Below are 17,777 nucleotides of genomic sequence, written 5' to 3'. Positions count from 1 at the left end.
GGGTTGACCGTAACAGGGTTGACCATAAAAGGGTGGATGATTTCATATTAAATCAGTCATAAATCTGCTTGTGACAGGAGAATGGAAGCTTATTGTGGAACAAGGAGCACAATTGAATGCAAAAAAAAGAGACAATTGTTAAGACATTTATAGCCTGTTGATCTATAACATGTTACGCTCAACCCACTCAGTTTACCAGCACAAAACACAAACAAACGGCCAAAAAGAGTTGAGCCAGCTCCCCTGTCGAGCCAGCTCCCCTGTCGAGCCAGCTCCCCTGTCGAGCCAGCTCCCCTGCTTTTACACTATGATGTGACTATTAGATGATCAATGTTTCCTTAAAAAAAATGTATACATTTAAAAAGAAATAGGTTCACCATATATGACCAACCGACTCGATTCGGTTATATGTAGCAACATTTGAATTGTGTTTTTTACATTGGATAAAAGAAGAGACTCGGAGCTAGAAAATTGTATGTCATACAGTACAGTTGAGGAAGAATGGGAAAGTCATTCTGCTTTGAAAGTTGATAAACTTGTAAACTCACTTTTGAGAAAATGGCCTTTGAATGTTTGTTACACGAACTGGAGAGCTCTTCTTTGTCTGCACCCATTCAGCATCGTTCACACCCTCTTAATCTATAGCCCCGCCCGTAAACTCAGAGCTTTGACAGATTGTCCGTTTGTAAATTCAGTGTTTCGCTCTCGGAGCATTCAGACGACACACTGGACGCTCTAGCCAGTAGGGTTGATCCAAGTGTTCTGTCCAAACAACAAGCAGTCAAACACACAAGCTAACTGGCTAACGGTGGCTAGCTTGCTAGCTACTTCCAGACACAAATGAGAGAACAGCTCACTCTGACCTTTTTACATAGCCTAGCAGAGCTGGTTAGGCTATTTTTATGTTATCCAGAGCATTTGGTGACTGCAACTGTGCTGCTGGCAACAATTTAATTACGCTTTTTTGCCAACATTTACTGCCACCGGCCATATTCAACGGGTGTTGAGCGTTTTCGTAAATTTGTCAGTTACTTCTGCGCTCTGACACAGTCAGACGAGAGTGCTCTGAAATCGGAGTAGATAGCCAGAGCGAATTCACCAGCTACGTCTATTAACAGTTGACAGCATATTGTCATGGTTTTAATGTATTCTGTATTCATATTGTCATGGTTTTAATGTATTCTGTATTCATTGTCATGGTTTTAATGTATTCTGTATTCATTGTCATGGTTTTAATGTATTCTGTATTCATATTGTCATGGTTTTAATGTATTCTGTATTCATATTGTCATGGTTTTAATGTATTCTGTATTCATTGTCATGGTTTTAATGTATTCTGTATTCATGTTGTCATGGTTTTAATGTATTCTGTATTCATTGTCATGGTTTTAATGTATTCTGTATTCATATTGTCATGGTTTTAATGTATTCTGTATTCATATTGTCATGGTTTTAATGTATTCTGTATTCATTGTCATGGTTTTAATGTATTCTGTATTCACTGTCATGGTTTTAATGTATTCTGTATTCATATTGTCATGGTTTTAATGTATTCTGTATTCATATTGTCATGGTTTTAATGTATTCTGTATTCATGTTGTCATGGTTTTAATGTATTCTGTATTCACTGTCATGGTTTTAATGTATTCTGTATTCATATTGTCATGGTTTTAATGTATTCTGTATTCATATTGTCATGGTTTTAATGTATTCTGTATTCATATTGTCATGGTTTTAATTTTTTTCTGTATTCATTGTCATGGTTTTAATGTATTCTGTATTCATATTGTCATGGTTTTAATGTATTCTGTATTCATATTGTCATGGTTTTAATGTATTCTGTATTCATATTGTCATGGTTTTAATTTTTTTCTGTATTCATTGTCATGGTTTTAATGTATTCTGTATTCATGTTGTCATGGTTTCCTCATACAAAGTGACAGGTGGTTTAATGGATGTTGAGTTCCATTAGGAGCCCCATTCTAAGAGCCCTCTGTCAGAATGAAAGCCTAAATACGTAAACGTCCCATTTGCATTTTTCTAATTAATTAATTATACTGAGGCAAAAGGCATTCAACTGATTGCCACACGTCTCAAAATCAATACTTTTCATCATACCATTGTCACCCGTCGCTGAGGTGTTCCTCAGAGAGACTCGATCATTCTTCATGAACAATGACCTGATTCTGTATTTGAGTCAGGCAAAATGACGAGTTTGAAATCGAATGCCCTCTCAATACTCGTAATCCTCCTTGAGCCCCATTTCAAAGCCTGTATGTAGTCTCTTATTATATTATATTTGGAGTTCTATAACTCATACTTGTACTGAATTGCTTGATTCATTGATAGACCATGGTAGATAGAACCTGTGTTTTCACACGTCCAGGCACTGTATGGTCTATCATCAGGGTTCGTGAGTAACTGATTACATGTAATGGATTACTTTTTTTCTTAACCGTAATCAGTTATGTTACCAGTGAAAAATATTGTAATCAGAATGCAGATACCTTCGTAAAACTAGCTTATTACTTCTTGGATTACTTTTTAATTCAGAAAGGATTTTTGCAGGAAAATATGTTAATAAGAAACCTTTCTATTTTCTCAATGACATTCAATTCAGCATTTAAATAAGGTGCACATTTAAGTTTGTTCCATCGCAGCAAATTAATTTTATGGAACGTTTTTGTCCCCTTCTTATGCCTCTTAAGAGGAAAGTAACTGAAAGTAATCAGATTACATTACTGAGTTTTGATTACAATTATGGACAGGTTACTGGTTGCAATTTTGGACAAGTTACTGGTTGCAATATTGGACGTGTAACTGTAACTGATTACATTTAGAAAGTAACCTACTCAACTCTATATCATATATCAACATACAGTCAAGCCCATGATATCTCTCAATGGATTGTGAAGAGATATTAAGTGCTAAGAAGATGGGCTTTTGAGATAGAATTGAGAGGAGATTAGAGAAGTGAGGAGATTAGAGAAGTGAGGAGATTAGAGAAGTGAGGAGATTAGAGAAGTGAGGAGATTAGAGAAGTGAGGAGATTAGAGAAGTGAGGAGATTAGAGAAGTGAGGAGATTAGAGAAGTGAGGAGATTAGAGAAGTGAGGAGATTAGAGAAGTGAGGAGATTAGAGAAGTGAGGAGATTAGAGAAGTGAGGAGATTAGAGAAGTGAGGAGATTAGAGAAGTGAGGAGATTAGAGAAGTGAGGAGATTAGAGAAGTGAGGAGATTAGAGAAGTGAGGAGATTAGAGAAGTGAGGAGATTAGAGAAGTGAGGAGATTAGAGAAGTGAGGAGATTAGAGAAGTGAGGAGATTAGAGAAGTGAGGAGATTAGAGAAATGAGGGAATATATTTCAAGCAGAGGACTTGTACTCTCTGCAATCACATGTCTATTATCTCTGGTTCAGCTAATTCGAATTTTTTCCCAATTGTCTTTTCAGCTGAATTTTATCCTTTTTGTGAACATTGTGCGAGTGCTGGCAACAAAGATCAGGGAGACCAACGCAGGGAGATACGACACAAGAAAACAGTACAGGTGGGTAAAAAGATGGCAAAAGATTTCTGTGAGGACCCACTAGTTTCTGTGAGGACCCACTAGTTTCTGTGAGTACCCACTAGTTTCTGTGAGGACCCACTAGTTTCTGTGAGGACCCACTAGTTTCTGTGAGGACCCACTAGTTTCTGTGAGGACCCACTAGTTTCTGTGAGGACCCACTAGTTTCTGTGAGTACCCACTAGTTTCTGTGAGGACCCACTAGTTTCTGTGAGGACCCACTAGTTTCTGTGAGGACCCACTAGTTATTTGAATGTCTATTGATCACACTGAAAGTCAACTGTAGTAAGGCATTTGACCTTTTTTTCTCCTGTAGAGTTGAACATTGTTGATATAAAAAACACTCATCGTTTCAGAAGGTTATAGACAAATTATATTCACAACTATATTCAGACTGCCTCTTGTGCTCTTACCTTTAGTACTTCCTTTAATGTTCCCTTTTAACAGTGACTTGATATGGGTGTACATCTTGTCTTGGGTGTGAAATGTCTTGCCACTAGCTTAGAATTTATGCTCGGTCTGAAATCTCCTCTGTGCTTCGTTATCGTTTCAAAGTGGGATGAAACACCATAAAACATACTCAAAAGCACATATTAGTTGGTATTATTTTCTATCTGCAATTACCCATGATGCTACTGAACAACATCCATAGTGGATGTTGAAAGCCTCTGTAATGATAGGGCTGCGTGTTGGGGGGGGGGTGAGAGTTATTCCGAGGTTCATTCAGAGGATGTGTCTCAAATCTCACGCCTAGTGTTCCCTGTATAGTGCACTGCTCTTGAATACGGCCCATAGGGCTCTGGTCTAAAGTAGTGCACTATAATGGGAGTAGAGTGCCAACAGGGACTGATCCAGAGTGTTTCCACCAGGGTCGAAGCCCCACGTCACTCTGCTAGGTTTAATAACAGTTATACAACACACACACACACACACACACACACACACACACACACACACACACACACACACCAGCGTTTGAGTCGCCTTACAGACACCAGCATCTGAGTCACCTTACAGACCAGGAGATCATTACCCTGCAGGAGACGGTCAACCCTGCTGTGGGCGTCAGTCGTGTTCACTGGACTGTAGCATGAATGATGATGACAGATATGAGGGAGGCACGCTCCCATCTTAACTAAGTGTGCCATTTACACACCATTTACACCATTTTCCCATCTGACGCCTGCCTGCAGGCCATTTATAAATGCTTCATAATTACCGGCAGGTTTCGTTGTTTATTGGCATTTTCACTGATGGATCGGGAGATTGTTTAGATAGATCATCAATACAGATCAGATCTGAGGGGAAGAACCACAGGCGAGGAAAGCAGAATTTAGCAAATTGACATGACTGATGGCCATCTGTGACATGTGAAAGTTGTTGGTGAGTGTCGATGTCATGGCTGAATCCACTGCGATGTAAAGATGGGTGACCTTTAGCCTTTCTGTGTGTGACAAAAACAACTACATTGAAGTCTGACTGCGCAGAATTACTGATCACCTTCCATCCCAAATAACGACCTATTATGAGATAAAGATTCAGCATCTTGTCTTGTTTTGCTCAAACTGATCCTCTCCAACCTGTTGCTTGTGTCCGTACCCACAGGAAGTTGGCTAAGTCCACCCTGGTGCTGGTGCTGGTGTTTGGGGTCCACTACATTGTGTTTGTGGGGATGCCTCACACCTTCCAGGGCCTCAGCTGGGAGGTCAGGATGTACTTCGAGCTCTTCTTCAACTCCTTCCAGGTAACTGGTTATTCATACCATCTTTTTGAAAATTAGGTACAGATGTAGAACCTTCATTTGAGCCAGTTTCCTATAGCAGGAAAATAGTCCTGCATCAACAGGAAATGTGAATTATTATGTGGATTATAATTACATTTACATTTTTGTAGGGATTGATACATTTTTCATTATGGCAAATCAAGTTAGAATTTTCAAAGTGGAAATTGCCAACTTTAGAAGCCTTTTTAAAACTAAAATAGACTGCAAGTTTTACATTCTCAGCAACAAAAGAGTGATCCAATTAAGATGCTACATCTGCAGTCATTTCTTCGCAACTTGAGGGAGAACTTTACTTTCCAACACTGCTTGAACTTTATCCCCTAAACATAATTTCTCACCTGAGGGAATTTAGGCTCTTTGTGGCCATAGTCCCACCAACATCCATGAAAAAAAAACAAGCAATGAAATTACGATTTGCTTCATCAATCTTACCTTTATCTATCGCCACAGACCAGTGACATTGTTAGCCGATTCAAAACTCTGACATAAGCTTTGGGAGAGATGGTCAATACAACTGATTGCTACTGTACTTCCTACATGATCATTTTCCTCCTCATTATCATCTTCCTCCTTAGCACAAACTGGCCCTCACAGTCTAGACCTGGATACAGTACCTGCAGGAAAATTTGGGAAATGAGCCAAATTTTGCTTCCAGAAAACAGGAGTTTCCACTAGAGATCCTTCTACTGAGGAGGTGATAGCAATAGATGACCCTTACTCCCTGGAGAGAGGAGAGCAATCTACTAGGAATAATTACAGAGAGGCTGCTAAAGTGCACTCCAGTGGCAACACTTCCAATGACCCTGGCCCACAGGTAATGGGAAGGGCTGCTCTTAATGGGCTCTGAATCATACAATCAGTTGTAATAGTGGTGCCAATACCATATGTGTCCCACTCTCTTTTGGAGCCCATAGTCACATACTATACTGTTGATTTATTTTCACATCAAATCAAATTTTATTTGTCACATGCACTGAATACAACAGTGAAATGCTTACTTACAAGCCCTTAACCAACAAGAAGTTCAATAAATAAAGTTAAGAAAATATTTACTAATTATTTTATTTTTTTAATAAATCAAATCAATCAAAAAGTAACACAATAAATGTACATAACAATATCGAGGCTTTATACAGGGGGTACCAGTACAGAGTCAATGTGGAGGCTATATACAGGGGGTACCAGTACAGAGTCAATGTGGAGGCTTTATACAGGGGGTACCAGTACAGAGTCAATGTGGAGGCTTTATACAGGGGGTACCAGTACCGGTTAGTCGAGGTCATTTGCAAAGTGACTATGTACAGCAGGGCTGCCCAACCCTCTTCCTGGAGATCTACCTTCCTGTGGGTTTTCAGTCCAACACTCTTCCTGGAGATCTACCATCCTGTAGGTTTTCAGTCCAACCCTAATTTAACACACCTGATTCTACTAATTAGCTGCTCAACGTGACCTTAACTAGCTGAATCAGATATGCTAAATTATGTTCGGTAGGCCTAGCTCATAATAGTTATTAAAATCAAGGTTAGTGCATGTAACCCATCATTACCTTTATAACTGTGTTCTATGCTGTTTCCCCTAATGAATTAACTGATGTGGTAGAATAAGCCACTATATTCTGAAAGATGTTCCTCACCCGTTGAAGCCAAATCGTTAAATTGAATGAGGATTTTTAGGGGGGAGGGGAAGTACACAATTTAAATTCCACATGAGAACCCTCTCAACCCTCAAAATTGAAAGTGTCTCTGAAAGCTGATAAAACAGTATTCAACTAAATGAAGTAGGATCCAGTTTTAAAATAAAGCTTTAAAGTAGTTACAAATAAAAAATACTTTGGGACAGGAGTTAAGCAGTGAAAGCTACTTTGCTCTGTAGAATTGGCTCTGTAGCGTTCACTCTGTACAGTTCAGACTGGTGTGGTTTGACAGGGTCTGCTACAGGTCAGAGCCTCAGGCAGGTTGGAAGATTCCCTGCATCTTGGCACTTTCCCTTCATCTCCCTGTCTAACCGAGTCTAGCCGAGGCCAATAAAGACAGGGAAGGTCCTTCTCCGGACCAAGGGCTTGTGACAGATCATGTTCACTCTGTCAGTCAGTCATGAGAGCCTTTTGTTTAAAGTCAGTTGATCACAGCTGAGCCAGACAGGGTAATAGTGTGTTGGACACCCCGTTAGTAGCTCATCACGAAACAATTTATGATCATTCTACTAATATAACATTTCAGCTTCCAATCAGATTTAGCTGATTTTGAATTGAATGATCTAAGGGGATAATTATAGAGACAACCAACTGTTGTTCAAAAGAGCTACTCTGACTGACAGCTGGCCTATCAGAAACCTCTTATAAGCTGCTCATCGTATCTTAGAATCTTTGTTGTCGCTTTAATAGTTGTTCTGACAGAAAGAACAAAGATTTTTTTCTTACAACGAAGTTTGACTAGCCACGCAAAATGTATCACTGTGTTGACTACAATAGTGGATGTCATGTACAGAACTTTCATCTTTGTTGTTTAGTTGTCTTCCTATGGAATTACCCAGAGAATAACAGCTTTCCTCATGGTTTGTGTTTCCACGTTTGTTTCAAATGCGTTTTGTAATGTGTTTGCCTCCCCTCGTCTCCAGTTAGCAAAATGAATTCCTTCATATTCTGTCTGTTTCTGCACGTACGTCATAGCCATAATACCCCATGACATTATTCAGTTTCTACATGTTCATCCTGGCTGTATTCCTCCAAGGAGTTATTCAGTTTCTACATGTAGATCATAGCTATATTCCCCCAAGGCATTATTCAGTTTCTACATGTAGATCATAGCAGTATTCCCCCAAGGCATTATTCAGTTTCTACATGTTCATCCTGGCTGTATTCCTCCAAGGCATTATTCCGTTTCTACATGTAGATCATAGCAGTATTCCCCCAAGGCATTATTCAGTTTCTACATGTTCATCCTGGCTGTATTCCTCCAAGGCATTATTCAGTTTCTACATGTAGATCATAGCTATATTCCCCCAAGGCATTATTCCGTTTCTACATGTAGATCATAGCAGTATTCCCCCAAGGCATTATTCAGTTTCTACATGTACATCCTGGCTGTATTCCTACAAGGAGTTATTCTTCATATAGCACAGTGTATAGTGGGGATAATTTTCATACAAACATTATAGCTATGTGTTTAATGTACAAAGTTTACATCTCCACTTTTTTGAGTGAACATATGAGTCACCATCACTGAATAATATGACAGTTTGACTCATTGTGTATCTTTGTTTACCAGCTGAAGGAGGTGATACGATAAAAGAGTGAGAACAACACACCATGTCTCTTCACATCACCTTACTAGGCTAGTCACATGCCTGATTTAGCTCAGTCAAAGAGTCAAAGCCAGCCAGCACCGTAGATCTGCAACCTTTCCATAGCGCAACAGGGTGCTGCTGCTTGCACAGAGACAGGCAGGAGTGGAGGAAAGGGGAATATCTGAAAGAGAGAAGAACAGATATAATGGTCTGTAAGATATAGCAGAAGTGATGCCAATCAATGCATGACCTTTCCATATAGAGTAATAATGATTTGAGGAATAAAGGTTGAAAAATTAATATGAATTATATCAAAACATCTCATACATTCATAAGCCATATCAGTAGATATGTGCTACGTTGAATAGAGACAGAGAATGAAGGAGAGAAGGGTACAGATGTAAGATCTTAATTTGACCCAGTTTGCTACAGAATGGAAATAATCCTGCAGCAAAAGAGAATGTTAATTATTATGTGGATTATAATTATTGGACATTTTTGTAGGGGTTGATACAATTTTTGTTAGGCTAAATCAAGTCTGATGTTTTAAAGTGGAAATTACAAACTTTAGAAGCCTTTTTAAACCAGTAATACACAAGTTTGCATATCCTTCTGTGCAGGAACATTCTCAGCAACAAAAGAGTGATCAAATTAAGATCTGTACTTTTCCCCCTGGGATATGTCACCAGATTGACAAAGTTTTCGCAATGCTATCAACCTTCCATTGCTTTAGAGTATGAATGGAATTGAATAGCATCTGCAACACAAAAATAAACTCCTCTTTTCTATTACACTGGTTCTCAACTCTTCTGTCTCTTTCAGGGCTTCTTTGTATCCATCATCTACTGCTACTGCAATGGAGAGGTGAGTGTGGATGATTTTACACTCTCTATAAATTGTCTAACTTCAGCCAGAGAGGAAGAGGCAGGATGGCAACAACAACTGACCGAGTTACACCAGGAACGCACAATCCCTCCATCAGTGCTCAGAAGAGGGCTGAATCTGCCCCAAAATCTGCCCCAAAATCTGTCTATTCGAAAATGAAGGGAAAGGGAAAGGGGGAGACCTAGTCAGTTGTACAACTGAATGCATTCAACTGAAATGAGTCTTCCGCATTTAACCCTCAGAATCAGAGAGGTGCGAGAGGTGTTGTCCACGTCATCGGCGCCTAAAGCATTTTGTATGAAGGTCAATGGGAAAGTGACGAATTTGGCCAACATAAAATTATATTGCTCATTTTCTACTTGAGAGTTATTTGATAAAATTTAAGTTTTGTAATGTTTATGTTGTTACATACTGATATACAGTAACAGTATGATATACAGTAACAGCTACACAGTAACAAAGTAACAGTCAAAAGTAACAGTCAGTATCTGGTGTGGCCACCAGCTGCATTAAGTACTGCAGTGCATCTCCTCCTCATGGACTGCATCAGATTTGCCAGTTCTTGCTGTGAGATGTTACCCCACTCTTCCACCAAGGCACCTGCAAGTTCCAGGACATTTCTGGGGGGAATGGCCCTAGCCCTCACCCTCCGATCCAACAGGTCCCAGACGTGCTCAATGGGATTGAGATCCGGGCTCTTCGCTGGCCATGGCAGAACACTGACCTTCCTGTCTTGTGGGAAATCACGCACAGAACGAGCAGTATGGCTGGTGGCTTTGTCATGCTGGAGGGTCATGTCAGGATGAGCCTGCCGGAAGGGTACCACATGAGGGAGGAGGATGTCTTCTCTGTAACGCACAGCGTTGAGATTGCCTGCAATGACAACAAGCTCAGTCCAATGATGCTGTGACACACCGCCCCAGACCATGACGGACCCTCCACCTCCAAATCAATCCCGCACCAGAGTACAGGCCTCGGTGTAAAGCTCATTCCTTCAACGATAAACGCGAATCCAACCATCACCCCTGGTGAGACAAAACCGTGACTCGTCAGAGAAAAGCACTTTTTTGCCAGTCCTGTCTGGTCCAGCGACAGTAAGTCCGTGCCCATAGGCAACGTTGTTGCCGGTGATGTCTGGTGAGGACCTGCCTTACAACAGGCCTACAAGCCCTCAGTCCAGCCTCTCTCAGCCTATTGCGGACAGTCTGAGCACTGATGGAAGGATTGTGAGTTCCTGGTGTAACTCGGGCAGTTGTTGTTGCCATCCTGTACTTGTCCCGCAGGTGTGATGTTCGGATGTACCGATCCTGTGCAGGTGTTGTTACACGTGGTCTGCCACTGCGAGGACGATCAGCTGTCTATCCTGTCTCCCTGTAGCGCTGTCTTAGGCGTCTCACATTACGGACATTGCAATTTATTGCCCTGGCCACATCTGCAGTCCTCATGCCTCCTTGCAGCATGCCTAAGGCACGTTCACACAGATGAGCAGGGACCCTGGGCATCTTTCTTTTGGTGTTTTTCAGAGTCAGTAGAAAGGCCTCTTTAGTGTCCTAAGTTTTCATAACTGTGACCTTAATTGCCTACCGTCTGTAAGCTGTTAGTGTCTTAACGACCGTTCCACAGGTGCATTTTCTTTAATTGTTTGTGGTTCATTGAACAAGCATGGTAAACAGTGTTTAAACCCTTTACAATGAAGATCTTTGAAGTTAATTGGATTTCACAGTTACTTTTCTGGACCTCTCTTCCCGATAGCTAAAGGTCCCGAAGCTTCTGCTCTGCTAGTAGAGAACAGGCTACTCTGGCAAATGGTACTCTTTTAAATAAAGGTAGATCAAAGCTGAATCAATGTCTGCAAGATCACATATTGAAAGTGTTCAACATAAAATAAATAATATTATATTATATTAGCAGAGAATAACGTTATTGTAAGACAAAAAACACTACCTCATTTTTTGTGACATTTAAGGATTGTTGTGTGAATGGTCACATTTTTATGTCATGTGGCCAAAACTCAACAGCGCGTTTCGTAATGTTTAGGCTGTTACAAGTGTACTGATATATGGTGCATTCGGAAAGTCTTCAGACGCCTTGACTTTTTCCACATTTTGTTACATTACAACCTTATTCTAAAACTTATTAAATTGTTTCTTTCCCCCCTTATCAATCTACACATAATACCCTATAATGACAAAATGTGTAAAATAACAAATACTGAAATATCACATTTACATAAATATTCAGACTCTTTACTCAGTACTTTTTTGAAACACCTTTGGCAGCGATTACAGCCTTGAGACTTCTTGGCTATGACGCTACAAGCTTGGCACACCTGTATTTGAGGAGTTCCTCCCATTCTTCTCTGCAGATCCTCTCAAGCTCTGTCAGGTTGGATGGGGAGCATCGCTGCACAGCTATTTTCAGGTCTCTCCAGAAATGTTAGATCGGGTTCAAGTCCGGGCTCTGGCTGGGCCACTCAACGACATTCAGAGACTTGTCCTGAAACCACTCCTGCGTTGTCTTGGCTGTGTGCTTAGGGTTGTTGTCCTGTTTAAAGGTGAACCTTTGCCCCAGTGTGATCCTAACTAGTCTCCCAGTCATTGCCGCTGAAAAACATCCCCACAGCATGATGCTGCCACCACCATGCTTCACCGTAGGAATGGTGCCAGGTTTCCTCCAGACGTGACGCTTGGCATAGTCCTTCTGGAAGGTTCTCCCATCTCCATAGAGGAACTTTGGAGCTCTGTCAGACATTCTTGGTGGTTCCAAACATCTTCCATTCCAGAACGTTGGAGGCCACTTTGTTCTTGTGGGGACCATCAATGCTGCAGAAATGTTTTTGTTTCCTCTTCCCTCGACACTACCCGGTTTTGGAGCTCTACGGACAATTCCTTTGACCTCATGGCTTGTTTTTTTTCTCTGACATGCACGTTCACCTTTGGGACCTTATATAGGCAGGTGTGTGCCTTTCCAAATCATGTCCAACCCATTGAATTTACCACAGGTGGACTCCAATCAAGTCCTGGAAACATCTTAAGGATGATCAATGGAAACAGGATCCACCTGAGCTCCATTTCGAGTCTCTTAGCAAAGGGTCTGAATACTTATGTACAGTAAATAAGGTATTTTTATTTTTTGTCTTTATGGGTATTGTGTGTAGATTGATGAGGGAGAAAATCTATTTCATACATTTTAAAATAAGTCTGTAACGTAACAAAATGTGGAAAAGGGGAAGGGGTTTGAATAATTTCCGAAAGCACTGTAAGTGGACACACGTGGCATTCCGGGCAACTTCGGAAAAAGTTTGTGCCTGTTGTTCACATGCGTATCTGCCCCCTCTACATTTGTTCCCGTTGTAACAGCAGTCAGTCAGTATTCTGTATTCTCAGTATACAGTATAAATGGTCTTTCCTTCAGCGCAAGACACTTCAGGTTTAGAGCTTCCCCTTAGATGTCTGTTCTTTTGACATAAGAAAAACCAGGGCTAAGATTCACCCTCTTCCTCTTTTCTCTCTTTCTCACCATCATCCTCACCCAACCACCTGACCCTCTTCTTCCCCCAACTACCCCACCTAAACGCTCTTCCTCCCGTATCCACCCCACCTCAACCCTCTTCCTTCCCCAACAATCTCCTCTCCGCCTCTCCTCATCTCCCCCAAAGGTCCAAACGGAGATAAAAAATACATGGACTCGTTGGAACCTTGCGTTGGACTGGAAGGTTCCGGTAGTGTGTGGACGTTACCGCTACGGCTCAGTGCTCACCGGGCTCAACAACAGCTCCAGCAGCCAGTCTCAGCTGGCTGGGGGTGGCCCCGCCATCCGCTCAACCACCCTCTTCTCCAGCCGTGTCTATCGTAGCAACGGACCCCCGACGCTGTCCACCCACACCACCCTGCCTGGCTACGTCATCAGTAACTCAGACCCAGACAGCGTCCACCCCTCCATCCCTGAGGAACCAGAGGAGAACAGTGCCAAGCAGGTGGATGACATCTCTCTGAAGGAGACGATGCCTGTCCTCAATAATAGTACGACCGCAGATGATGATGAGGAGACGTTGTAGACATGGGGAGAGACGGGAGGTTTTTCTGAATGTGACTGAGCTGGGAAAAACAACAGGCCTTTGGGATAGAGACCAAAGACTACTGGCCCCTAGACATGGGACCACATGTAAATTCATACAGATTATTGGCACAGGTAGATATATACATGTAAAGACACACACACACACACACACACACACACACACACACACACACACACACACACACACACACACACACACACACACACACACACAAACCACATAAAAAACGGACAAATAAGAAAAGATACGTCTCATCTTTGTACATACTCACAGACTGCCCTTTTGTAGCCAATTGATTGAAATTGATTGAAAAAAAAGTATTGCTTTGTCTATAAATAATTTTTTCTTTTTTTCACCTTTATTTAACCAGGTAGGCTAGTTGAGAACAAGTTCTCATTTGCACCTGCGACCTGGCCAAGATAAAGCATAGCAGTTCGACACGTACAACAACACAGAGTTACACATGGAATGAACAAAACATACAGTCAATAATACAGTAGAAAAATAAGAAAACAAAGTCTATATACAGTGAGTGCAAATAAGGTCAAATAAGGGAGTTAAGGTGGCGAAGTAATTATAATATAGCAATTAAACACTGGAATGGTAGATGTGCAAAAGATGAATGTGCAAGTAGAGGTACTGTGGTGCAAAAGGAGCAAAATAAATAAATACAGTATGGGAATGAGGTAGATAGATGGGCTGTATACAGATGGGCTATGAACAGGTGCAGTGATCTGTGAGCTGCTCTGACAGCTGGATCTTAAAGCTAGTGAGGGAGATGGGAATCTCCAGCTTCAGTGATTTTTACAGTTCGTTCCAGTCAGTGGCAGCAGAGAACTGGAAGGAAAGGCGACCAAAGGAGGAATTGGCTTTGGGGGTGACCAGTGAGATATATCTGCTGGAGCGTGTGCTACGAGTGGGTGCTGCTATGGTGACCAGCGAGCTGAGATAGGGCAGGGCTTTAGCAGAGACTTGTAGATAACCTGTAGCCAGTGGGTTTGGCGACGAGTATGAAGCGAGGGCCAGCCAACGAGAGCGTACAGGTCGCAGTGGTGGGTAGTATATGGGGCTTTGGTGACAAAACGGATAGCACTGTGATAGACTGCATCCAGTTTGCTGTGTAGAGTGTTGGAGGCTATTTTATAGATGACATCGCCAAAGTCAAGGATCGGTAGGATGGTCAGTTTTACGAAGGTATGTTTGGCAGCATGAGTGAAGGAAGCTTTGTTGCGAAATAGGAAGCCGATTCTAGATTTAATTTTTGATTGGAGATGCTTAATTTGAGTCTGGAAGGAGAGTTTACAGTCTAGCTAGACACCTATGTATTTGTAGTTATCCATGTATTCTAAGTCAGAGCCGTCCAGAGTAGTGATGCTGGATGGGCGGGCAGGTGCGGGCAATGATCGGTTGAATAGCATGCATTTAATTTTTATTTGCGTTTAAGAGCAGTTGGAGGCCACGGAACGAGAGTTGTATGGCATTGAAGCTCGTCTGGAGGTTAGTGTCCAAAGAAGGGCCAGAAGTATACAGAATGGTGTTGTCTGCGTAGAGGTGGATTAGAGAATCACCAGCAGCAAGAGCGAATCTCGGGCCAAGGATCCATGTTTTCTGCCAAACTCTCCCCAGCCATTGACACTCAGACATGCCATCCTTCAGGAGAGGTCTAAAGTCAGTTCTAAGGGCTATAGGAGCTGCATCATGTGTTGGTCTGTGCAAAGTACCTTTTTTTTCAATCCAAAATGATGTGACTGACTGACAGATGTCTAAATGCAACAGTATTCAAATCAAATCAAATCAAATCACATTTATTTATATAGCCCATCGTACATCAGCTGATATCTCAAAGTGCTGTACAGAAACCCAGCCTAAAACCCCAAACAGCAAGCAATGCAGGTGTAGAAGCACGGTGGCTAGGAAAAACTCCCTAGAAAGGCCAAAACCTAGGAAGAAACCTAGAGAGGAACCAGGCTATGTGGGGTGGCCAGTCCTCTTCTGGCTGTGCCGGGTGGAGATTATAACAGAACATGGCCAAGATGTTCAAATGTTCATAAATGACCAGCATGGTCGAATAATAATAAGGCAGAACAGTTGAAACTGGAGCAGCAGCACAGTCAGGTGGACTGGGGACAGCAAGGAGTCATCATGTCAGGTATTCCTGGGGCATGGTCCTAGGGCTCAGGTCCTCCGAGAGAGAGAAAGAAAGAGAGAATTAGAGAGAGCATATGTGGGATGGCCAGTCCTCTTCTGGCTGTGCCGGGTGGAGATTATAACAGAACATGGTCAAGATGTTCAAATGTTCATAAATGACCAGCATGGTCGAATAATAATAAGGCAGAACAGTTGAAACTGGAGCAGCAGCACAGTCAGGTGGACTGGGGACAGCAAGGAGTCATCATGTCAGGTATTCCTGGGGCATGGTTCTAGGGCTCAGGTCCTCCGAGAGAGAGAAAGAAAGATTGCCCCCTTAAGCTGAGGTTTATCCAGTCTAGAAAAATACATAAAAAAAGCTAATTTGTGTCAGCGACTGGCTTGTTGTTGGCTTAAGATGAGATTACAGACCTGTCTCAGTGATATTTGTTGTTCGTTTATCTGTTTACTTGTGATAAATGTTATTTCACTGCTCCCTGTTCCCGACTCTTTCTGTCTTTTAGAGTTACTGTCACTCATACAGAGGGAGGATAGATGTAGGATCTTAATTTGATCATTCTGTGGCAGGAGAACTTTCCTGCAATGTAGGACATTTGAGGTTTAAAAAGGCTTATGTATTGTGTACTTTCCACTTTGGAATGTCTGACTTTATTTTCCCTTCCGAGAAAAATGTCCATTAATTATAATCCACATAATTCACATTTGTTGCTGCAGGATTGTTTTCCTACTGTAGCAAACTGGCTCAAAATATGATTCTACATCTGTAATTCATTCTGCATTGTAGACAGCTCTTCTCCTCCCTTAGGTCTGCATTTACTGTCATACAAAGGTCTAATCTAATCAAACCTTTACTGTGTTTCTACAGCTTAGGCTATTCAAGTCTAGTTCTTGGATGCCCTTTTAGTGATGGTTGAGTCCAGAGGAGGCTGGTGGGAGGATCTAAAGGAAGGCAGACTCATTGTAATGGCTGGAATGGAATAAATGGAACAGTATGATAAAAATCAAACATATGGAAAACACACGTTTGACTCCATTCCATCGATTGTGTTCCAGACATTACAATGAGCCCGTCCTCCTATTGCTCATTCCTACTGTCCTCCACTGGTTGATTCCTATATGCGTAAATATAGATATGATCCTAAATTCTACACTACTGTTACGCACGCCTCTGTGAAGAGGGAACGCAACACCCTGCTACAACTCAACTCTCCGTGAAGTGAAAGAGGTATGGACTGTAGGTGTGAGTCTGGACTGTAGGTGTGAGTCTGGACTGTAGGTGTGAGTCTGGACTGTAGGTGTGAGTCTGGACTGTAGGTGTGAGTAAGGATGACAAAAGGCAGAATGTGGTACCGTTTACAAGGAATTTATTCCGTCACACGGTAATTTTGGGGAAAAGGGGCTGGACGGAACCAAAGCAAAGAAAGTAAATGTCAAAGTCCCACCTCTATCTTACCTGCCTAACCACTATTTACCTAATTTAGCACCACCTGGTGCACTAACCAAAATACTATTTTACAGAGATTTTACAGAAAATACAGAAGGCACTCCCTAGGTGCCTTCCCCTTCCCGCCTGGAAAGAAATGAAACAGGATAACAAACTATTTCACAAACCAAAACACTGCATCCTTTTGACACACAGACATAACCAATCATCTCTCTCACTCAACCAATACAGGACACACTATTCATCTCCCTCTGCGAACAACCAACACAGTATATCACCCTCAGCCATCAGCCTCCACTCTCAGCAATGATCTTTCTGCAATCTATATCTCTGCAATGATCTCTCTGCAATTATCTTTCTGCAATCTATATCTCTGCAATGACCTTCCCGCAATGATCTCTCTTCTGAACAGAACACTGGCTTTTATATAGCTTCAGACGGAATGGGTAATTGGAGACAGCTGCGTCTTGACAAGGGGACGGGGTCAGCTCTCCAATTAGCCATGGAGTCGACCAATCAGCTGCTTGAGGGATTTCAGGAAGCCATTTCCTGAAATACACACATGCAAATACACAAACTACAACACAAA

General features: G+C 41.8%; 1 protein-coding gene across 3 annotated transcripts in view; it reads left to right on the top strand.

Annotated features, from left to right (window-relative positions):
- LOC110501865 (parathyroid hormone 2 receptor-like) overlaps positions 1 to 16,217 on the top strand; it is a 73,430-nt gene extending 57,213 nt beyond the window's left edge. For all 3 annotated transcript variants that reach the window (XM_090216179.1, XM_090216178.1, XM_090216177.1), the window contains 4 exons: positions 3,450 to 3,544; positions 5,168 to 5,306; positions 9,453 to 9,494; positions 13,174 to 16,217. In XM_090216179.1, coding sequence (XP_090072305.1) covers positions 3,450 to 3,544; positions 5,168 to 5,306; positions 9,453 to 9,494; positions 13,174 to 13,572 — 675 coding nt within the window. In that variant the 3' untranslated portion in view covers positions 13,573 to 16,217. The remainder of the gene's footprint in view (positions 1 to 3,449; positions 3,545 to 5,167; positions 5,307 to 9,452; positions 9,495 to 13,173) is intronic.
- The last annotated feature ends 1,560 nt before the right edge of the window (positions 16,218 to 17,777 follow it).

Source organism: Oncorhynchus mykiss, chromosome 22 (assembly GCF_057628025.1).
Source record: "Oncorhynchus mykiss isolate SJ-2025 chromosome 22, ASM5762802v1, whole genome shotgun sequence".
Classification (NCBI taxonomy): Eukaryota; Metazoa; Chordata; class Actinopteri; order Salmoniformes; family Salmonidae; genus Oncorhynchus; species Oncorhynchus mykiss.
Note: the sequence above shows the minus strand (reverse complement) of the source record. Positions and strands in the feature narration are given on the sequence as shown.